Below are 24188 nucleotides of genomic sequence, written 5' to 3' on the forward strand. Positions count from 1 at the left end.
ATTCATCCACCACCCTCTGCGTGAAAAAAGTTGCCCCTTAGGTCCCTTTTAAATCTTGCCCCTCTCATCTTAAAGGTATGCCCTCTAGCTTTGGACCCCCCCACCCTGGGAAAAATACCTTGTTTATTTATCCCATTCATGCCCCTCATGACTTTATAAACCTCTATGAGGTCACCCCTCAGCCTCCAACACTCCAAGGTAAATAGCCCCAGTCTATTCAACCTCTCCCTATATCTCAAACCCTTCAACCCTGGCAACATCCTTATAAACCTTTTCTCAACCCTTTCACAACATCATGCATGATCCTAGCAGCCTCCGTCAGACTCCCAAGGGCCAGACATAGCCAATAGCAACCAAGAGTGAGTCTATGAGCAGCAAATGTGGGATAGAATCTGCTGGCAATTGGAAGAGCAACTCCATACAGATACTGTCCAATGTATATATATAGAATGACTTTGCTCCAGTGGTTTTATTTTCCCAGGCATTTTTGTTATTTTTGGGGTGAATTTATCCATCACGCATGTATTTTGAGCCCTGGCACAGAGTAGTTGTCATCATTATACTCCTACACTACAGTGGTCAGTAGATCAATAACACATAGGAGAAAGCTAAAGAAATTCTATCAGCAATGGCTTTGTCAGATCTTGTGGATACAACGGATAGACTGCCAAATAAAAGCCAGTTGTTGAAGCGAGAAAAACCTTTAGGCAAGAAAATCAGCCTAGGATGGAATGGACTGAAAAATATCAAGGATAACGAGGGAGGGTAAAACCGTAATGGACATCAACAGAACAGCTGTACAGGGCAACACTGACAATTTTTACATACCCTCCGACTCCCACAGCCACCTGGATTACACCTCTTCCCACCCTGCCTCCTGCAAAAGTGCTATCCCGTATTCCCAATTCCAATTCCTCCGTCTCCCCATATCTGCTCCCAGGAGGACCAGTTCCACCACAGAACACACCAGATGGCCTCCTCCTTTCAAGACCATAACTTCCCCTCCCACTTGTTGAAAATGCCCTGAAACACATCTCATCCACATCCCGCACCTCCGCCCTCAAATCCCACCTCTCCAGCCGCAACAAGGACAGAACCCCCCAGTCCTCACCTTCCACCCCATCAACCTCTGCATAAACCGCATCATTCGCCGACATTTCCGCCACCATGGATATATTTCCCTCCCCACCCCATCTGCTTTCCGCAAAGACCGTTCCCTCCGTGACGACCTGGTCAGGTCCACGTCCCCCAACAATACACCCTCCCCTCCTGGAACCTTCCCCTGCCACCGCAGGAATTGCAAAACTTGTGCCCACACCTCCCCCCCTCCTCACTTCACCTCCAAGGCCCCAAAGGAGCCTTCCACATCCATCACCTGCACTTCCACTAATATCATTTATTGTATCCGTTACTCCCGATGCAGTCTCCTTTACATTGGGATGACTGGATTCCTCCTCGCAAAGCGCTTTAGAGAACATCTCCAGGACAATTGCACCAATCAACCCCATCACCTGTGGCCGAACATTTCAACTCTCCCTCCCACTCTGCCGAGGACATGCAGGTCCTGGGCCTCTTCCATCACCACCCCCTCACCACCCGACACCTGGAGGAAGAACGCCTCATCTTCCGCCTCGGAACACTTCAACCCCAGGGCATCAAAGTGGTCTTCACCAGTTTCCTCATTTCCTGTCCCCCCACCTTACCCCCGTTCCAACCTTCCAGCTCAGCACCATCCTCAGCACCTGTCCTACCTGCCAATCTTCCTTCCCACCTATCCGCTCCACCCTCCTCTCTGATCTACCACCTTTAACCCATCTCCATCAACCTATTGCACTCTTAGGTACCTTCTGCACCCTCCCAACACCCCCATCCTCCCCCAATTTATCTCTCCACTCCAGAGGTTCCCAGCCTCATTCTTGATGAAGCGCTCCTGCCCAAAACTGCGATTTTCCTGCTCCTTGGATGCTGCTGCCCTGCTGTGCTTTTCCAGCACCACTCTAATCTTGAGCTGTATAGAGCAGCCAAAGCAGAGAAACAAACTAGAAAGCAGTGGTAAAGGTGAAGACATGAGATGAAAGAGAATGAAGTGATAGGAAAAGGGATGAAGAGATTCAATGAACAAAAATAAATCGGTGCTCAACTGAATTCTGTCAAGGAGTTATGCTTTCATTGCAAGAGTGCATGTCTGATATTGAAATAATGAAAACAACCAGAGTAAAGAAATAAGTCATGTCAAATTTGTGCTGTAGTATAACATTCTTTTCCCTGGGGAGAAAATCTCATAAAATGCCCCCATAGCGACCATACAGACCCTGTTTTAGACTATAACTAAATCAGCTTGCTCAACAATGCAACTGGAATTTTGAATACATACATAGTTGCGGCAAAGTTCAAATTCTCATCATATTGTTATGGAAGACACCACTTACAAGAGAAAGTGCTGTTTGAGTTTGATGTAAGAGAGGCTCTGGTAACTGGGATAGATGAATGCATTCTGGGATTTTAACAGTACCACCATCCAAATCAGCAACGATCACATCCAACTAGTAAACAATATTCAGAAACAAATACAAACATTAAAACTGGAAATCAGTTTGCAATAATAACAATCACACAGACATAGGAATCTCAAAATTAAAACAAAGCAGTCAGCTCAAAAAATCCACATGCTATTTATTCTCCACTAGCAGCAGTCTAATCCTTTTTGTTCTCCCTGATACCTAATGAACAATGCTGTCATTGATTCCGATGCCATCTCCATCTCTGGATGGAGAAAAATATTTTTCCAACTCAGTTAAAGTTCTTAATTTAATTTGACATTCCTGCTCATACAAATGCCTCTTTACCAACAGGAGGAATCTATTAGTTTTAAATGAACAACTTTTTCTTTATTGGTGTTCTGATTTTGAAGACTACAAATTTAAATTTCAGAACATCTTAAGGAAATTCAAATCCAATTGTGGCTTATCCAGTTCAGTGCCGGTGTCTACCGTCATCTTCATTAGATTTGTATCATCAAATCGAGCCAGTGTGATAGCATTTAAATTTTAAAAAGACAAGTTTCTCTGGACTTCTGGAACCCTACTGGTAACAGTGTCACAGGTTGATGGTGATCACACATTTAGACATTGCTAAAAAGAGAAAGACATTAAAGGTTTTTGTCTTCAGCCCAACAGGAGTAGGACATGAAACACTAATTGAGAAAAGGGATACTGATTTAAAGAACACAGAAGTGTGCTCTTATGAATTGGGCCTTCTTTGACATTGATTATGGAGTAAAAACAACTAACTGTCAATTTGTAGTTCTCAAACCAGGTAGGCAAACACTTCATTGGCCAGTGGGTTGCCATGGGAATGCAGCAGAGATTAATAGTAGCTTTTTCATGGAAGTCATACCACGTACAGTATATACAGTTTCCTTTTGTTTGAAACAGTGCAATGTTTCATACATTTGCACCTGCTAGAAGATATCACATTGCAAGCCTGACTGATGATCTAAATTGGTTTCTGGTGTAACACTTAGCACAGCCAAAAAGTGTGGTGCTAGAAAAGCATAGCAGGTCAGGCAGCAGCTGAGCAGGAAAATCGACGTTTCGGGCATAAGCCCTTCATCAGGAATCACTTTCTCCTAACACTTAGCACAGTCTGGATTACTGAATACATGACTTTGCAATAGCAAAACGATATCTACTGGTAAACATACTGTTCTGAGGCTTGCAAACATGGGCTGGTTGAGCTCAGCCAGCATATTGCCTGCTCTGAAAGGTCAACGGGACATGTTGTTCTTGGTGCATCTCCAAGTCAATGATGGTGCAACCAATTATTCAGCACCTGCTTCTCAAGCTGTTTAAACTGGTGTCAATTTTTTCAAGTTTGCATCTTGCATCCTAATCCTGGTGAATGCAAGGTAAAAACCTTCAACTTCTAGTCTTTTTAGCAAAGTTTAACTTTTATACAACAAACATTTCTGAAGGCTGAAAAAGCTTAGGCACGAGCCCCTCTACCCTCTGAATCACTAATTTCCAGCATTCTGATGAAACTCAATTGTAAGCAATTAATCATTGTATTACAACCCTCTGTCTCATCAGGCTATCAATTTATATATCAATGACAAAATATTTGCACTGATGCATGCTTTATTTTCAGGAATAACCTTTCCAGAGGAATGTATCACCATGATAAAAAAATGCCTTTGCAATTTTAATCAATTGCTATCCTGAGCCAACTGTTTTGGAGTATGCTGAAGCAAAGAAAAATGTCACAGAAGGCTGGCAACTCTCTTTCACATATGCTCATGTTGCTGATTTATTAAAAAGCTTTCTGATATGACTCAAGGCAATTAATCTCAAAAGTTCAGATATCCTGACGTACAAAAGCAACTTAAGTAAATGATTTGCTTTCAAATCAGTACATAATTCTGGTGAATAAAACACTTTTTGGTAATAACATATATATGATGTTGTGTAAAAAAACCCAGAAAGAATCCAGAATTGTCTTCTGAATAACAGTTAAAAGGGCTGCAACATACCAGGTCATTAATTTCACTGTGGAACATTGAGTGTACACCAATGATAAATGGAGTTGGTGAGCTTAGCACTTCCAACAGTCGTGCAGGGAGAATCGGAATGTAAGGGTAACTGGGGAAAGAGAGAGTTGGCAGCATAAATCTCCTCATACAGAAATCAAAAAAAGTCACAATTGTTTCCTCAGTGCATTTTCAATTAGTATCCCTTTCCCCCACCAACTTTGGGTTGTTATGGAGACCAATGCTTAATAAATAACATTTGAAGAGCAAACACAAATGCAATGTAGCTTCTTGATAAATTCACTGATTAAAAAATGCTGAAATCAAAGATGTATTCTGGCTGAGTTTTTTCATATTTAATCATCAGTTCAAACAAACAAAGGAATTAGCATTATTTGTTTAATCACTGAGCAGAATCAAGACATGATCTGTATAATTTTAATACTCAACCGCAATGAAACTAGTTTAGGATTTCATGAATGAATGAATAAATAAATGAATAATGTCAATGTTAGAACAACTCATCAGTATCTGTAAAACTAAAACATCCTCTGGCTATCATACGCTATTTTTAAAAAATGACTTGTTTTTTGTTCAGTGTTTCAGATGGGGCATTGTTCTTTGGATTCAAAAATTTGCATCCCAACCCGATTCTGGGACTTGAGAATCTAATGTTCATTAATACTACTTCTCAACTGATAATAGTGCAGGTTATATTTTGGAAAGTTACATCTATCGAGTAAAGTATGAAAGCAAAGGCTGTCTATCAGTTTAGGAAGATTTACATGATTCCATGGAATTCAAGGAAGATAAAGATTATTTTTCTTATTGGCAGCATCCCTGTCTCAGCTATTTAATTGGACATTTTCCTCATTATTTTTCATAGATCCTTACTGACTGTAAATTGCTTGGTTTATTTATATATATGAATGGTAACCGGACTCTCAGGAATTTATTCCTCAAAGGGTATCTTGCAGAAGTGTTATGGAAAGTGTTTTTTTTTAAAACCAACTTGATTCATTGGTCACTACAAAAAACAAACTTTCCACACAAAATATTTTACAAAGATAAAACAAAGCAGTACAGAAACAGATTTTTATAGATGAATCCAGCCCAGGCTGTCAATGTAACATGCCTCTCCCAAAAAGGACCTTAGGTCAACAGACACCAAAACACAGATTTAAAAGCATTATGCACTCTCAAAATTAACTGCCTGGCAGCAAACAAAGCATTGATAATAACACTGGACAATTTGACTGACAAATGAAGTTTTTTACTCAAATCCAACCAAAGTGATGGCTGAATGGCACAATGAGGTGAAAACACTTCTTTTGGTCATAATGATGCAATTAATGATTTTATTCTCTACTCACTGAAAAGATTCTGTGTACAATTAATTTAGAAAACAACCAATCAACTTCTATAGGGAATGTAATGACTATATCACCATTCCTTCACTGTCACTCGGTCAAAATCCTGGAATTCCCTCCCTAAGAGCATTGTGGGTCAATCTACAGAATGTGGACTGCAGTGTTTCAAGATTGCAGCTCACCACCACCTTCTCAAGGGTGGCTAGGGATAGGCAATAAATGCTGGTCAGCCAGTGATCCCTACATTGCACAAGTAAATAATTAAAGAAAACTAACAAAACTGCTCCAAATCTGACACTGAAAGAGCAGATTCTCTTTCTTATTTTTAGAACACCAGAATTGTTCTGGAAAGGACAATTAGTTCGTCTTATCAAGGTCATTACAATTCTGAGAAATGTGCATGTGACTTAATATTGCAATGGTGATGAAGAAGTTAAAAAGCAAAGGGTAATTTGACATCTAAGTGGCCATAAAGCCTAGAAATACAGATAACTGTGTGCAGACCAGAATCTGTAGTTGAAGGGACCAGCTTCTTTTTTACATAGAAGCCACGTATGTAATAAAAGGACAGAAACCAAAGACACAGAGTCTAGGGGATTGTGGACTGGACAGGACTAATTCTATTTCAAATTTTGCTTGACTGTTCAAAGAGATTAGAAAATGGGGTCTCCAAGGAGTCTTGGCTAGGAAGGTTCCACAGTTGTGTACCTTTGGCTGCCAGTGAACATTACTCAGGGAACAAATTAGAGAAGGAAATGAGAGACCCATGCATGAGAAACCAAATGAAAAAGACAGAGATTGTACATTTGGGCAGCAAGTAATGTGAGTGCTTAGGATTAAGTAACTAAGTCAATTGTATTTTTGCTGTAATGATTAATAAACTGCAATTTGACATACTATTTAAAATATTCTTCACCTGTCATTTAGTGTTTCAATCATATTGATTTTAGGTTCTTTGTTAGTGCAACTTGCGAATAATAGTGAACTCTTGTCCATTATCTTTTTTTGTGTTGACATCATGGGGGTTTCATTTTTATAAAAAGTTGTCAGACTTCATGTGGAATGTAACACTTCTTACTGCTACCATCAATGGCAATAAAGTTCTGCACTAACTCTAGAGAACAAATTGAGGACCATAACTTCAAAGCAGTCTGCAAGCTAGCTAGCATGAATCAACGCTGTAGGTTTCCTTTGGAGTAGCTCTTAATGTAAAGTCTCAGTGCCTGTAAATCATGCAATAATCTAAATTATGTAAAAGCAATGTATTGTGATGCTGGAAATCTGAAATTAAATAAAGTTGGAAATACTCAGCAATTTTGACAGCATCGGTGGTGTCAGGAACAGTCTACTTTTCAAATTTGTTTTTGCATTAGAAGTCGAAGAGGTAAGAGCGCTAACAGATAAAAATAAGTACGGAGGGAAAGACTTGAGTTAGGTTGAAGTCAAGAAAAATTAAATGGCTAAATCAATGTTCATGTAAGGCTAAAGAAGGGTATGTAATGGGACAAATAACAAAACAAAATAAATAATCCAGAGGGTGTGCAAATGCCTAAAGAAGAATAATCAAGGTCAAACTAAGTTCAAGTAACAGCAATTCCTCTTTGGATTAGGCATTTTACAACCTTTCAGACTAAACACTGCATTCCATAATGTCGGAACGTAATGACTGCTTTCATTTCACTAATTTCTACTATAATCTAAGTTTTATCTTTATCTGCCAGTTGCATTTTTAGTGCTTGCCTAATTTTTGGATTAGCCTGAAAATCAATCCAAAAACTATCGATCATGTATTCTAATGGTTGATCCCACTGGAGAACACACACAATGCTTTAAAACATATAGATATCTAAACAATATGAGAAAGGAGCAAAACAGTGAACTATTTAAGTTATTAAACAGCACTATAAGAACAAAAGTCTCACCTATACTTTAGAGGAAATATTAAAGACTCCAGTGCTCTGGATGCTTCACTGAGTCTTTGATAGCTGGTTGAATGAAAAAGAACCTTATTTTCTGTGAGCACAGCACAGAAAAGGCTGAACACTTGCTGGATACCTTTGAAAAGAAAAAGTTGATTAAAATGACTGTGCTACAAGAACAATTTCATTCCTAAACAACCCCAAACTTACGCATCCTATAAATTCGAATGGCTTAATTCACCAATTCTACATTAACAAGCACGTTATAGGTATTTTACTTAGAGTGGCATATAAAATATTATATACCATCCTGACATGAAAATATATGCCATTGTTCCTTGCTTGTCGCTGGGTCAAAAATCGAGATCTCAATGTAATTCGGTCTGGGCACAAATACTTGTGCTGCCAATGATACTCACATGCCACAAAAAATAGTTTAGAAATAACTTAATATACAATGACAGTCAGTCATCAATTTTAGCCCCCAAGTCTATATATCCATGGGAAACTAAAAGATTACCAGGTATGATCATTCAAAGTGCAAACCTTCATTAAACTCACTGGGTTCATTAACACCTACAAAGATCTATACTGGAAATGGATTTCTGTCTGAATATTCTCAGAGTAACAAGGAATAGACAATAAACACTGCCTTCTCACTACCATCAATGTGCCAAGAGTGAAGAAAAAGTAATGAAGGTTTTTAATACTATCTTAGAATATGCATAATTCCATCAAGCGTTTTGTCTGCACGAACCTCAAATGTATTGGATACTTGCGTTAAAAACTAATTAATACTAAAGAATAAAACTGCAATATTAAATATGAATGACTTATTTAAATGAAAATTTGTATGTCTAAATACATTATCTCTAAACATAAAGCTCAGTTATATATCATTTTTTCGTTAAATTAATCCCCATTCCAAAGGTTAAAATTTGATAGCCACAGTGTTATGTTGTCTGTGTTACAAATTGAAATAAGGCCAAAATGTATCATTACACACATTCCATTTAAAGTATGCAAAGCACTCCTCACAGTCCCCATGAGGTGCCTTTTCCTATGTTTTTAATAAAATTCAGAATGCTTTTAATTAAACCATTAATTGTGAAAAAACAAGTAAAATGCAAAACAATACTAAGCAAAACAAAAACTTGACTGAATTACATTTTTAGATTATTGTTTGAAAATGTTTTGTAAATATTGGTCATAATGTCCTTAGCTGAAAAATGTGTGGCTGGAAAAGCGCAGCAGGTCAGGCAGCATCCAAGGAGCAGGAGAATCGACGTTTCGGGCATAAGCCCTTCAGCCCGAAATGTCGATTCTCCTGCTCCTTGGATGCTGCCTGACCTGCTGCGCTTTTCCAGCAACACATTTTTCAACTTTGATCTCCAGGATCTGCAGTCCTCACTATCTCCATAATGTCCTTAGCTAATACTTCTGAAAGTACATCATGTGATCTGGCATTGATTATATGCATTTCCTGTTTTGCTGGTTACAGCCTACACAGGACAGCATCACATTTTTCACTCTAAATCACTTCACAAAATTAATCCACTCATCATGCTAGTTACATTTATATCACGTGTTCAAACATCTAATGCACGGTATTTATCAGGAGTTCATAATTTGATAAGATAGGAGAAAAATAAGTCTAAGTAACTATACATAATTGGACTAACATCAATTACCTGTCCAACCAGTATTACAACATGTTTCAAACAACTTTTCACATTCTAACATTTTTTTCTATGACAATAACAGCAACAAACATTGAAAACTTCTGCTTTATGTTTACCTTCTTATTCAAGCCAATTACAGTCAGCATTTGGATTTTATGTCATTACACCGTGAGTCACCAGTTCTTCACAGAAGTATAAATTTGCCTGGGTCATAACCCCTAATTTGCCAATAAATGTACTACATCATATAAGTTAACTAAATTCACATTTTACTTTAGTTTATTACTAAAGAATTTGCAAACAGACCTAAATTCTTGATGTTATCACAGCATAACTAGATTACTTTTGACTCTCTAAAACAATAGTGTCTTGCGCTAGAGCTGTTATCGGTAAACAGGAAAAAGCACGAATAATTGACACTCCGATAGTCCAATTTTAATGCTTGTAGTTTTACCAATTTAAACATTTTTCTCTCCAACTCTGTCCAGTGCCAGAACAACTGGTTTTAAAATGATATGCTTACCAAATGACGAAACGGAACAATAAATGTGTACATGTCCAGAAACCTTGCCACTCTCCCCTACATCAAAGACATCTCGAAAATGACTGCCAGACTACTGAGAACTCTTGTCATCATGGTAGCCCACAAACCCACCAATACACTAAAACCGCAGCAAATGAACTTGAAAGATCCTACACAGACAAGCAAAACTAATGTCATTTACAAAATACCTTGCAAGAACTGTAACAAACACTACATTAGACAAACAGGCAGAAAACTAGCTACCAGGATACATGAACATCAACTAGCCACAAAACGACATGACCCGCTCTCACTAGCATCCTGACATACAGATGAGGAAGGACACCACTTCGACTGGGTCAACATATCCATCCTAGGTCAAGCCAAACAGAGACATGCATGAGACTTCCTAGAAGCATGGTATTCCAACCAGAACTCTATCAACAAACACATCGACTTGGATCCCATTTACCACCCCCTGAGAAAAAGAAGAAATGACATCACCACAGGAAATGACATCACCAGCTCGAGGAAACCCAAACCTATAAATAGAAAGTGGGCTACACCACTAGTGCTTCATTTGGAGGCTCAGTGAAGATGTTAGGCGAAAGTGATGACTGCAGATGTAGAGATCAGAGTCTAGATTAGAGTGGTCCTGGAAACGCACAGCAGGTCAGGCAGCATCCAAGGAGCAGGAAATTTTCTTGCTCCTCAGATGCTGCCTGACTTGTTGTGCTTTTCCAGCACCATTCTAATCTAGTCACTGAAGATGTTACCTAATATGGTGACGAAACATCTGAAAACAAACCTTCCAGCTCAGCGAGCAAACCTACATCCAGACATGTGTACTCTGGTGATGCAATAAAAGAAGTTAGTCAAAGATGTGAACACATTTTGATTTTTGAGCTCTGATGATCCATGGAGTTAATGGATTCACATTTTGAAGTCACGAGCTAACGGCGATCACAACTATCAAGCACATTTATGTGTTCAGAATGTTTTCTCAACTCCTTCAGATTGTTGCAAGGCCAGTTAGTTTCCTGTACTAAATAATACCTATACACAAGCCACAAACCTCATCAACCGATACAGCTCCTCAATCTTGCTATAAGAGAAACACTGGAATTTCTTTGCAAATAAATTTCTGACTACAATGCTTATTAAGAATCCAAAGGATATGAAACAAACTTATATGAATTAGCTAAAAATGTATGACCATCATATTATGCTGTAATTTTCTTCCATATATTTCAATTTTTCTTTCAGGAAAAAAGTTTTAATTCCACTTCACTTTCAATGCATATACCCACCATTTCAAATGAATAGCTCTCTCTCAAAAAGTATTACCTCTCCACATCTTTGTTGCAGTTGAAAATATGAAAAATGGGTCAGTTTTTCTTTAGAATACATGCTTTAGCAACCTATAAATGCATCTCTTTTTCAAATGTCAAATGGAAAATGGTCAATCTGATGTTTTAAAAAGGATGAGCATCACATTAACATCATTCATGGCATGCTCACAACTTCCAACAATCCAGTCAGAATTCCACTGTCCAGAAGCAAATGAGCCTCTCTCATATTCAATGATTCTAGACTGCATTTGTAAAAAAGAATTTTGTGGGATCGAACATCACTGGCAAGGCCAGGATTTAATTTGCATCCCTAGTTGCTCGATTAGGTGGCAATGTTCTTAAACTCCTGCAAATTCATATGGTATCGGCACAGCGACAGTTATCTTAGCGATGAAAAACAAACCTATATTTCCAAACCTAGATCGCGAAAAATTCGGAAAGGCACTACTATGCAGATGACAATGTGCCCCACATAAAGCTACTACACTTGTTCCTCAAGGTGGTAGAGTTTGGAAGTGCTATCGAAGAGGCCTTGGCAAGCTGTTGAAATGAATCTCGTAGATAATACATTGCTGCTTGTGCCAATCAACCAGGCTGCTTTAACCGAGCTGGTGTTGAACTGTTGGAAAGGAACTCATACAGACAATTGGACACTATTCCATTACACTTCTTACATGGGTCTTGCAACCTTTGGGGAGGCAGGTGGTGAGTTACTGACCAAAGAATTCCGAGCCTCTGAGCTGCTTTTTCAGTCAGATATTTATTTGAAACACAGCTTCAGACTCTCTTTTTGGCGATGGTAATTACCAGGCATGTGTACTGTTGCTTGCCAGCCTAAACTTGAATTCCGTCCAGGTATTGCTGCATAGCAACACAAAGCTTCAATAAATTAATCGCTGTAACTGGTATTGAATTTTTTTCAATCAATGAACATCCCCACTGCTCACCTAATGTTGAAGGAATGGCCATTGATGAAAATAATAATGAGGATATGTGGACCCAGAAGACCATTTTGAGGAACCCCTGCTGTGATCTCCTGGGGTTAAGTTAACTGGCCTCCCAACAATTATCATATTCCTTTATGGTAGGAATGACACCAACAACTGCAAAATTTTCCCCCAAATCCTACCGGTTTCCATTTCACTAAAACTCCTTTATGCCACATTTGATCAAATTCTACTTTGATCTCAATTAACAATAAATCTCACATTTGGAATTCAGTTCTTTCCTCTGATTGGACTGAGGGTGCAATTCAACCTGGAACTAAACTACATCGCCCACAGTGATGAGAAATAAAAAAGTAAAAGTGAAGAAAATAGTGTTATCAGGTAGATATAGATGTAACTAATCAATTTTGAACAAATCCAAAATCATTTAAGTAAACAGTTCAAATTCTTAAAAATGCCTCGAGCAATCTACTTAATAAAGTTAAACATTTGTTTTTAGTAGGGATTCAGTTAGGCAAATCTCAGAAACTGAACTACCTGGAGTTGTATTATTCTATGATCTTTTGAACTTCATCATCAGGACTGCCCTTAGTAGAACAGTACAGCACAGAACAGGCCCTTTGGCTCATGATATCGTGCAGAGAGTTAATCCTAATACATAATAAAATAACTTAACCTACGCACCCCTGAACTCACTGCTACCCATGTGCATGTCCAGCCGTCACTTAAATGCCCCTAACGACTCTGCTTCCACCACCACCGCTGGCAACACATTCTATGACTTCACAACTCTCTGCGTAAAGAACCTTCCTCTGACGTCCCCTCTGTACCTTTCCCCTAATATCTTAGGGCTATGACCCCTCATATCAGTCAATCCTGCCCTGGGGAAAAGTCTCTGGCTATTGACTCTGTCTATTCTTGTCTGCCTCAATCAGGTCACGTCTCTTCCTCCTTCTCTCCAGAGAGTAAAGTCCGAGCTTAGTCAACCTCCCTTCATAAGGCAAGCCCTCGAGTCCAGGCAGCATCCTGGTAAACCTTCTTTGCACGCTCTCCAAAGCCTCTGTATCTTTCTTATAGTAGGTCAACCAGAACTGGACACAATATTCCAAGTGTGGTCTCACCAGGGACTTGTAGAGCTGCAGCAAAACCTCGCGGCTCTTAAACTCGATTCCCCTGTTGATGAAAGCCAAAACACCATATGCTTTCTTAACAACTCTATCCACTTGGGTGGCAACTTTGAGGGATCTATGTACTTGCACACCAAGATCCCGCTGCTCCACCACACTGCCAAGAATCCTGTCTTTAATCCGATATTCAGCATTCGAGTTCGACCTTCCAAAATGCATCACTTTGCATTTATCCAGTTTGAACTCCATCTGCCATTTCTCAGCCCAGCTCTGCATCCTGTCCATGTCACACTGCTGCCTGCAATAGCCCTCAATACTATCGATGGCACCTCCAACCTTTGTGTCATCTGCAAATTTACTAACCCACCCCTCAACCTCCTCATCCAAGTTATTTATAAAAACTACAAGGACATAGCCCTGTGGGACCCCACTCAACACTGACCTCCAGGCAGAATACTTTCCATCTACAACCACTCTCTGCCTTCTGTCAGCTAAACAATTCTGAATTCAGATAGCCAAATCTCCCTGTATCCCATACTTCCTGACTTTATGAATGAACCTACCATGGGGAACCTTATCAATGCCTTGCTGAAGTCCACACACACCACATCCAATGCTCGACCTGTCTTGTCACCTCCTCAAAGAACTCTAAGTTTTGTGAGGCATGACCTGCCCCTCACAAAGCCTTGCTGACTGCCTTTAATCACCCTATGCTTTGCCAAATGGTCATAAATCCTATCCTCAATTCTTTCCAAAACTTTGCTGACCACAGACATAAGACTGACTGGTCTGTAATTGCCAGTTATTTCCCTATTACCCTCCTTAAAGAGAAATAACATTTGCCTCCTTCCAATCCTCCAGTATGACTTCCGTGGAGAGTGAAAAGGCAAAGGCAAAGGCAAAAAACCACAGCAAGCAGTGTCACAAGAAAATTAGTGACCTCCTGTGCCCTGCAAGAGTAAGTAGCAACATTAACTCTCTGCTATCTCAATGCTGCTCATGAGTGTATTCCAGGCAGTTAGGCTCAGGACAGCTCCAAGGGTGTGACAACTCCATGTCACAGAGAATAATTATGGTTAAAAAGCAGCTCTGGGAACTATTGATACATCAGTACAGCTGAGACCGAAGTAAAGGAAGCTGACAAGCAGCATTTGCTCGATACACTGTGAAAGACTGAAGCTTAGAGAAATTCACTGGCAGCTCAGTTTGGCAAAGCTGAGTCTATGCCAGTAATTAGAATCTTAGGAGTAGTTTGGCTGGTCCAATATTGTCAGAACTGGATTCATAACAATGGTGCAAGATCAAATTAATAATTTCATATTACAATGTCAGAAATAGGCAAAATGGAACCTGAAATGATATCCCTGTTTAATGATATCCATACCATTTCAGTGAGCGACAAGTAGGATTGCAAAACCTTACCATTCTCAAAACTTCATTCTAAATGGTTTCTACAAATGTATAGTAACAGTTCACAAGCAAACTCTAACCCATGGATGTTTGGAAATTTGGAGGTTATAACAATGTAGTGAGAATGCTACACTTTTAACCACATTCGCCATTCTCCTGTAAAAATAATACTCGTGCCAGCTTAGAATTATACACTACAAAAAAGACCCTTTGACAAATTGAGTCTAGATCACCAAAACTACATTAAATCTACACAAGTCCCACTCTCCAGCACTTGGCCCATAGCCTTGAACATTCGGACTTATTTTTTAAAAGCTGCGAGGCTACCTACCTCTACCATCCTCCGAGGCAGTGCCCAACCACCCACTGAGTGAAAACATTTTCCCTCAACTTCTCTCTAAACCATGCCTTTCACGGTATGCCACCTTCTATTGACCTTTCTATTCCGGGGAGCAGCTGCTTTCTGTCCACCGTGTCATACTTTGCAATCTGATATATGTCTATCAACCTTCTCTGCTCCAAAGAAGAAAAGTTGAGTGTGTTGCTAGAAAAGCACAGCAGGTCAGGCAGCATCCAAGGAGGAGAACCAAAGTTTCGGGCCAGAGTCCTTCATCAGGAATAAGGCTGAGAGTCTCAGGGTGCAGAGATAAATGAGATTGGAGTGGGGCTGGGGAGAAGGTAGCTAAGAGTGCAATAGGCTGATGGAGGTAAAGGTGATAGGTCGGAGAGGAGGGTGGAGTGGATAAGTGGGAAGGAAGATTGACAGGTGGGACAGTTCATGAGGGCAGTACTGAGCTTGAAGGTGAGAACTGGAGGTAAGGTGGAGGGGTGAGAAATGAGGAAACGTGAGGTCCACAATGATGCCCTGGGGTTGAAGGGTCCTGAGGCGGAAGATAAGGTGTTCTTCCTCCAAGCGTCGGGTGGTGAGGGAGTGGCGATTGAGGAGGTCCAGGATCTGCACGTCCTTGGCAGAGTGGGAAGGGGAGTTGAAATGTTCAGCCATGGAGCGGTGGTGTTGATTGGTGTGGGTGTCCAGAGATGTCCTCTAAAGCACTCTGCAAGAAGGCCTCCAGCCTCCCCAATGTAGAGGAGACCAATTTGGGAGCAATGGATACAATAAATGACGTGTGGAAGTGCAGGTGAAACTTTGACGGATGTTGAAGGTGCCCTTTGGGCCTTGGATGGAGATGGTGGTGGGCGCAGGTTTTGCAATTCCTGCAGTGGCAGGGGAAGGTGCCAGGAGGGGAGGGTGGCTTGTTAGGAGGCGTGGACTTGACCAGCTAGTCGCGATGGGAACAGTCTATGCGGAAAGTGGATAGGTGTGGGGAGGGAAATATATCTCTGGAGGTGGGGTCCATTTGTAGGTAGTGGAAATGTCGGCGGATGATGCGATTTATGTGGAGGTTGGTGGGGTAGGTGGTGAGGACCAGGGGGGTTCTGTCCTTGTTGCGGTTGGAGTGGTGGTGTTTGAGGGCGAAGGTGCGGGATGTGGATGAGATGCGTTGGAGGCCATCTTCAACCATGTGATTCCAAAGAAGAAAATCTAAGTGAAATCACTCCACGAAAGCTTGTATCCCATCACCCAGTCACCATTTATTTGCAGTACACAACACTGACCCAGCTAGCTCAGAGCTGGCTCCTACAGTGAGCACAACCCCTAATACCTTTGTTTATTTTTTTATTTTTTTTAGGGAACAGGATACCTGACACTACTATTTATTTCTTTTTTTTATTTAACCCCCACACTACCGCCTAACTGCGGTAGTGCTTATTTTTCCCCCAGCCCCCATGGTGTGTGTGTGCAGGTGTGAGACACAGTGAGAGACACAAAGTGCACGAATCTTTATTCAATTAATACCTTTGTTTATTTCTGTCAACCATGGCTCCCTGATTGGACCAGGTTAACAATCACAATCAAGGAATTCCTTCTATGAGATGCACCTGGCTGACCTCATTCCAATCACTACACTGAGTTTACCCAGTCTCTCTTCTTGGCTAAATTGTTCCATTCCAGGCAATATCATGATGAATTATCTCTGCATGCCCACCAGTGCAATTACATCCTTCCTATAATGCGGTGACCAGAATTGAACTCAGTACTCCAACAGTGGCCCAACTAAAATTCTGTACAGCACCAACATAACCTCCCTGCTCTTTTCTTCATTAACCTATTTTCATAATCAACCTGTTGACAAATGTTACTACAAATTTCTGAAACAGGTGCGACTTGAACTTAGGCCTCCTGGTCCGGGGTAGGGACACTACCATTGCACGACAAGACAGCCCTATTTCCTGGTCTTAAAGTCTGTGCCTCAGCTGATAAAAGGCAAGTGTCCTGTATGCCTTGACTATTTATTAACCTATCTTGCCACCTTCAGGGATTTATGGGAAAGCACTCCAAGATCTCCCTGCTCTTTGAGCTTTCTAATGTCCTAATTAATGAAATTATCTGTCGCCTTGTTACTTCTTCCAAAATGCATCAACTCTCATGTATCAATGTTAACTTCCATCTGCTGTTGAACTGCCCATCTGACCGACCCATTTATATCTACCTGCAATCTAAGATCTTCCTTACTGTCAACCACCGGGCCAATCGTGTTTCAGCCAGAAAATTATTCTACGTTCACCCTCTAAACATTCTCATCTACATAATTTATATATATCATGAACAATAAGGAACTCAGCATTGATCCCAAGATCAATTATCCTGGATTCCTTGCGCTTTTACCTTCTTCATCAATCTCTAATGTTGTACCTTGATAAAGACTTTGCTTAAACCCACATAAACTACAACTACTGCATTACCCTCATCTCGATGATAGGTCACCTTGAAAAATTCAACCAGATTTCTTGGGCATGACCATTCTCTGACAAGGCCATGTTGATTATCCTGATTAAATCTTGCCTCTCTAAATGAAGATTAATTCTCTTTCAGAATTTTCTCCAATTGTTTCCCTACTACTGAAGTGAAATTCACTGGTCTTTAATTCACTGGTTTAACACTACCAACCTTCTTGACAAGTGGAACCAGATTAGCTGTTCTCCAGCTTTTTTGGCACCTTCCCTGTGGCCAAAGAATTCAAAATTTAGGTCAGGGTACCTGTGATTTCCTGATATCTTGCAATAAATTCTACCATAATAATTGAAAAGTGTATTGTTAAAATAAATAATATCATTAATTTACACTGAATCAGTCTTCAAGACTATCCAATGTGAATGGCATAACAAGCTAGTGGTCACAGAACTAGAGGGTTGGGGTAATAAAGCTGTAGTTTAGTTGTGGAGTTCTTTATAATATCACATACTAAGGCAGCAAAGTTCAAATGGTCTGAGTGTGCCAACTGGATCTAACAGGTTAAATTTCAGCCTCCTTGCTCAATGTCAATGAAAATATAAGCAATACTGATGGTTAAGTGTGATATTAAATTGGTGACTATAAACATAGTTCAATATCATGTCATCGCTACAAAAATATATTGTCAAATAACTCAAGAGGTTTTAAATGGAATTATTTTGCAATTCTCAACATAATTAGAATAGAATACAACCCAAATATTAATATTTTATTGCAAATTGACAGGATCAAATGAAAATAGAGTTTGAAAAGTTTGTAATTGAATGGAAAGATGATGTAATTAATTCTGGCAAATCAATGTCAAAAATTTAGTTCCTTATCTCAAGCTACAAAAGTTTCTTTTTGGAGGTAGGTGTGTTTTTGTCTTATTTTTGCATTGTCAAATTGTCATCACTATTATTCAGCATGAATGGTACAGCTCATTTTACTTGGTCATTATTAGAATGTTGAATATGTTGTAGAGACAGCATCAGCAACAAATATTAGAACAGGATCTCCTCAGAGCGATCAGTGGCTTCCTGTGCCTTATAAATTAATGACGATTTGGTTAGGCTTCAAGACAACAAAAAAGTTTGCAATGATCTCCACCCTTCGTAGTGCATTTGTAAAAAGAGGTTTTCAATTGGAATTTAAATATTATGTAGTTTCACTTTCATTTCCTCATAAAAGTGACAGTGCATTTTAAAAAAAAATTCACCTTTACCATTTTTAGAATATTTTGTGTTCAATCAGATGAAGGATGTCATACTTGGAAACACTCAGTGAGGTAATAGGAGTACGATGTAACACAAAAAAATTAAGAATTTTCAAACTTCAGTAGAATGGCTTGTATATTAAGCCTGAATATCTGACTTATGACAAAGACAAAACTTCATGTTGTGTACAAGCAAAGCAACAGCTCAAGCGAATTTCCTGCTTATGTAAGTTATTTTATAGGCAGGGATCTAAAGCCAAGAAACACATGCACAAGAGATCAAGTTACTCCTTAGGGAATAAAAACAAAAAATTGCTGGAGAAACTCAGATCTAGCAGCATCTATACAGAAAGAAATAGAATTAATGTTTCTAGTTCAATAAGCCTTTTCCTCAGAACAGTTTTACGATTTACAAAGATTTGTTAGCGATCTTCATTTTCACTAAGCCCAAGACTGTATTGTCCCAAATGTTTACTTTCATGGAATCAAGAATTATCATATTAAAAATTGAAAATGCTCATGCTTGCATCACTAAGACTTGTTCCACTGGATAAATTAGAAGTTTGAAGTCTTTAAACTTCCAACTTTAATAGCAAGGAAGAAACAAAAACAAGTTCTGTGCCTTCCTTGGTCCCCAATTGTTTACATTGGTTTAGGCTTGTTGACATCAATTTACACATTCCAAAACATACTGAGATTGGCAGAACAAAAATTGCTATATCATGTGATTTCTTGCACCAAACAACACTGCCAATGTGATAATGGTCTGTGTGCTGCCCTATATGTCAGCTCATGAAACATAAACTACAAGGATCAAGTGTTTGTTGAGGCAGATGTCTGGAAGTGTATTAAAGAACACTATTTACACTGCTTTCAAGTCACAAACTTGCACACAGTCTGGGTTCTACATTATTAATGTAATTACATACACATAACTCACTTATGAACATATTGACTGCATTACATAACATGACTGAAGGCAAGATGGAATACCTTTGCACCAAATATCACATGCTGTGTAATTGTCTCAAAAGATACAATGCCTACCTGGTCTGCAATCTATGCAATAATACAACAGTAACACAAATGCCAGTTGGCAAAGTCAGCATCAAAATATGTGCAAATTATAATGCCAATTCAAGAAATTCAAAGCCATTATAATTTTGTTACCAGTCATTTGTGTCAGCAATAACAAATTTAAAAATCAATAAGGCCTGTCAACAAATGCAAAAATATCCTAAACCCAGTCAAATTGATGCAAACACTGAAGAAAATGGGGGGACAGCATCAGTGGAGGTTGATTCAAAGCATCTGGCCTTAAGATCATGGTTGGAGTATCAGTAATGGTTCAGATTAGATTAGATTACTTAGATTAGATTACTTACAGTGTGGAAACAGGCCCTTCGGCCCAACAAGTCCACACCGACCCGCCGAAGCGCAACCCACCCATTCCCCTACATTTACCCCTTACCCAACACTACGGGCAATTTAGCATGGCCAATTCACCTGCCCTGCACATCTTTGGACTGTGGGAGGAAACCGGAGCACCCGGAGGAAACCCACGCAGACACGGGGAGAACGTGCAAACTCCACACAGTCAGTTGCCTGAGGCGGGAATTGAACCCGGGTCTCTGACGCTGCGAGGCAGCAGTGCTAACCACTGTGCCACCGTGCCGCCCACAAACTTCAATTAACTTATATGGATGATAAAGGACAGTAAATGCATCTCCTACCCACTGTGTTATCAACCTCACACATTCTTCCATGAATTCACATCATTCACTCACCTCATCCTCAACAGTACACTCATGTTCCAGTTTCATGCACTTTCCTACTTAGTTATGATAGGAACAACACTCAAGCAGCACGTAACGTATTCAATGATATCCTTCTCTCAAAGGACAAGGTCACACAGAACAGGAAGGAGCAACAGAGAACTTTCAGAAACAGGCATGCACAAATTTTGAACCATTGGGAGAAGGTGGTGATGCAAATTATTGGGTTATTGAGGCCATTGCAAGTAGCTCACTGAAACATCAAGGATGACCAGTGTAAGGCACCATCTCAAATTCTACTTGATATTCATCCTGTTTTCTGGCATGTAGGGTGAATTCCTGTTTCTGTGACTGTGAACTTATAGGTTTCCACTGCAACACCTTTCTTTCATCAACTGCCCACTTCTGTATTGGCACTTTTAGATATCCAAGACCTGACCAGCCTCACTATGAAAGGGCAAGGTCAGCTTTCTGAGATGAAGAAGTACCATCATCTGATCTGGCCATTGCAACCAATAGTTCAGATACTGGTAGTGAATTAATTTTAGAGGAGAGTGTAGAAATGGGTGAGCATATACTGCATCAGCACAGAATCAATAAACTGAAATAGGCTTTATCCAGAAGAGTGGAATGGACAATCAATTTGGCAGAAGGCAAAAGTACAAAAAAATTACTGTAGACGACACAGATCAGGACTTAACTCTTTTTAAAATATGTTTGCAAACTGTGGGCATTACGAACTAAGCCAACATTTGTTGTCTGCTGTTAGCTGTTATGGCCTACAAGAGAAAGGTGTTAGCATGCACACAGAAATGCTTGGTGCATTGATGGGCTTTGCACAATACCTGTTGTCACTGTCAAGGCTCAAATGAAACAGTTGATTGAACTTTGTACTCGAGTTTAGAGTTCTTACGGCTCCTGTGGTATAGATCAACAATAAAAAAAACTGACCAAATGGTGTCCATCAATGCTCTTGATCCCTTTAGAGGTATGTGAGCATTGCAGGGAATACAGTGCTTTAAAAAAAAATTGTAATTTTCCAGATTCCTGTGGTACAGTGATCGTGTCCTTACCCCTGGTCCAGGAAGCCTGGGTTCAAGTCCCAGCTGCTCCAGAGGTGAATAATAACATTTGTGAACAGGTTAGTTAAATAAATAGGTTAAATAAAAAGGAAAAGCAAATCAGGGCAGGATGTACACATTAAATGGTAAGGTCTTGGGGAGTGTTGCTGAACAAAGAGACTTTGGAATGCAGGTTTATAGTTCCTTGAAAGTGGAGTCACAGTTAGATAGGCTAACGAAGGTGTTTGGTATGCTTGCTTTTATTGGTCGGTGCACTGAATTTAGGAATTAGGAGGTTATGTTGTGGCTGCGCAGGACATTGGTTAGGCCACTTTTGGAATAGTGTGTGCAATTTTGGTCTCCCTGTTATGGGAAGGGTGTTGTGAGAGTCCTGAAGAAGGGCATGTGCCCGAAACGTCGAATCTTCTGTTCCCTAGATGCTGCCTGACCTGCTGTGCTGTTCCAGCAATAAAGTTTCAGCTTTGATCTCCAGCGTCTGCAGACCTCACTTTCTCCCCTGTTGTGAGAGTTGAAAGGGTTCAGAAAAGATTGACTAGGATGTTGCTAGGGTTGAAGAGTATGAGCTACAGGAGAGGCTGAATACACTGGTGCTATTTTCCTTGGAGTGGAGGTTGAGGGGTCACCTTACAGCAGACCTGGGCATTTTACGGCCCGCGGGCCATATCTGGCCCTTTGGTCATTCTTGTCTGGCCCGCATGAGGTCAATCTTAAATTAGAATATAAATGAAAAAGTATTTATGCCACGCATGCAATACAACTGTGTTGCTTTTGTTTTGTAAAGGATGTGTTTTTTATTTACATATGGACGCACATGCATGTGTATGTGCGTGCGCGAACAGTTAAAAGTGATGCTTGCTGGCTAGCCCTCAAAATGTCAGCTCACGCCAAGACAAGTTATGTCATATCCCACAAAATCGTTTTCTGATGGAGAGTTTATAAAGGAGTGCTTTTGGACTCTGCAGAACTAATATGCCCGGAGAAAAAGGAGGCATTTGAGAATGTGCCCCTCTCCCAACGCACTGTAACGAGATGAATTGGGGATATCGCAAGAAATCTGGAGCTTCAGCTGCAGCACAGAGCAGTCAACTTTGACTTTTTTTCCTTGGCTTTGGATGAGAACTGTGACGTGCGTGATACAGCCCAGCTACTTATCTTCGTACGTGGGATAACTACGGACTTTAAAATCACGGAGGAGCTGGCAGCCATGCAGTCAATGAAAGGAACAACAACCGGTAATGATTGGTTCATGGAGATAAATGCATGTTTGGACACGTTGGGACTAAAATGGGACCAGCTGGCAGGTGTGGCAATGGATGGTTGTCCAAATCTAAAAGGAAAAAATGTTTTTCATGTGGCCCCTTGGAAGAATTAATTTCCCACCCCTGCCTTAGAGATTTATAAAATCATAAGGGGCATGGATAGGGTAAGTAGACAAGATATTTTCCCTGGTGCTGGGGAGTCCAGAAATAGAGGGCATAGGTTTAAGGTGAGAGGGGAAAGATTTAAAAAATGACCTAATGGGCAACATTTTCGAGCACAGGGTGGTGTGTATATGGAATGAGCTGCTAGTAGTAGTAGTGGAGGCTGGTACAATTATAACATTTAAAAGGCATCCAGATGATTATACAAGTAGAAAGAGGTTAAAAGGATATGAGTCAAATGCTGGGAAATGGGACAAGATCACTTTAGGATATCTGGTCGGCATGGACAAGTTGAACCGAAGGGTCTGTTTCCGTGCTGTATATCTCTGTGACTCTAAAAAGATTGGACTTCGCTGGGCTCCTTTATGGACGGCACAGTGGTTCAGTGGTTAGCATTGCTGCCTCACAGCTCCAGGAACCCAGGTTCAATTCCCCCATTTGGCGACTGTGTGGAGTTTGCACATTCTTCCAGTGTCTGCAAGGGTTTCCTCCGGGTTCTCCGGTTTCCTCCCACAATCCAAAGATGTGCAGGCCTGGTGAATTGGCCATGTTAAATTGCCCATAGTGTTAGGTGCATTAGTCAGGGGTAAATGTAGGGGAATGGGTCTGGGTGAGTTACTCTTCAGAGGGCCAGTGTGAACTTGTTGGGCCAAAGGGCCTGTTTCCATACTGTAGGGAATCTAATCTAATCCTGTGCTGCAGTGATAGCATCCTTACTCCTGGACCAGGAGACTCTGGTTCAAGTCCCACCTGCTCCAGAGGTGTGTAATAACATAGTCTGAACAGGTTAATTAGACAAATTGGTTAAATAAACATAAGGTGGAATTTCTTCGGGCTCATGTGTCACAATGGTAATGTCCCTATCTCTGACCAGAAGGCACAGGCTCAAGTCCTACCTGCTCCAGAGTACGAGAACACCTCTTGAACAGGGTGGTTAGAAAATAAAAAAGATTGAAGTTCTTGCATGGATGATTTGGTGGTAGGAAGAGATATAAAAAAAAGCTGA

The 24188-nt window shown here is 40.3% G+C and overlaps 1 protein-coding gene across 2 annotated transcripts in view; it reads right to left on the reverse strand.

The window, feature by feature from the left end:
* sbf2 (SET binding factor 2) overlaps positions 1-24188 on the reverse strand; it is a 588991-nt gene that overhangs the window by 247638 nt on the left and 317165 nt on the right. For both annotated transcript variants that reach the window (XM_087996565.1, XM_043705904.2), the window contains 3 exons: positions 7818-7950; positions 4529-4637; positions 2430-2543 (listed from right to left, as the gene is read on the reverse strand). In XM_087996565.1, coding sequence (XP_087852691.1) covers positions 2430-2543; positions 4529-4637; positions 7818-7950 — 356 coding nt within the window. The remainder of the gene's footprint in view (positions 1-2429; positions 2544-4528; positions 4638-7817; positions 7951-24188) is intronic.

The sequence above is a fragment of the Chiloscyllium plagiosum genome, unplaced genomic scaffold (genome assembly GCF_037043375.1).
Source record: "Chiloscyllium plagiosum isolate Xiang-an unplaced genomic scaffold, Cpla_swu_hap1 HiC_scaffold_18, whole genome shotgun sequence".
In the NCBI taxonomy this organism is placed as follows: domain Eukaryota; kingdom Metazoa; phylum Chordata; class Chondrichthyes; order Orectolobiformes; family Hemiscylliidae; genus Chiloscyllium; species Chiloscyllium plagiosum.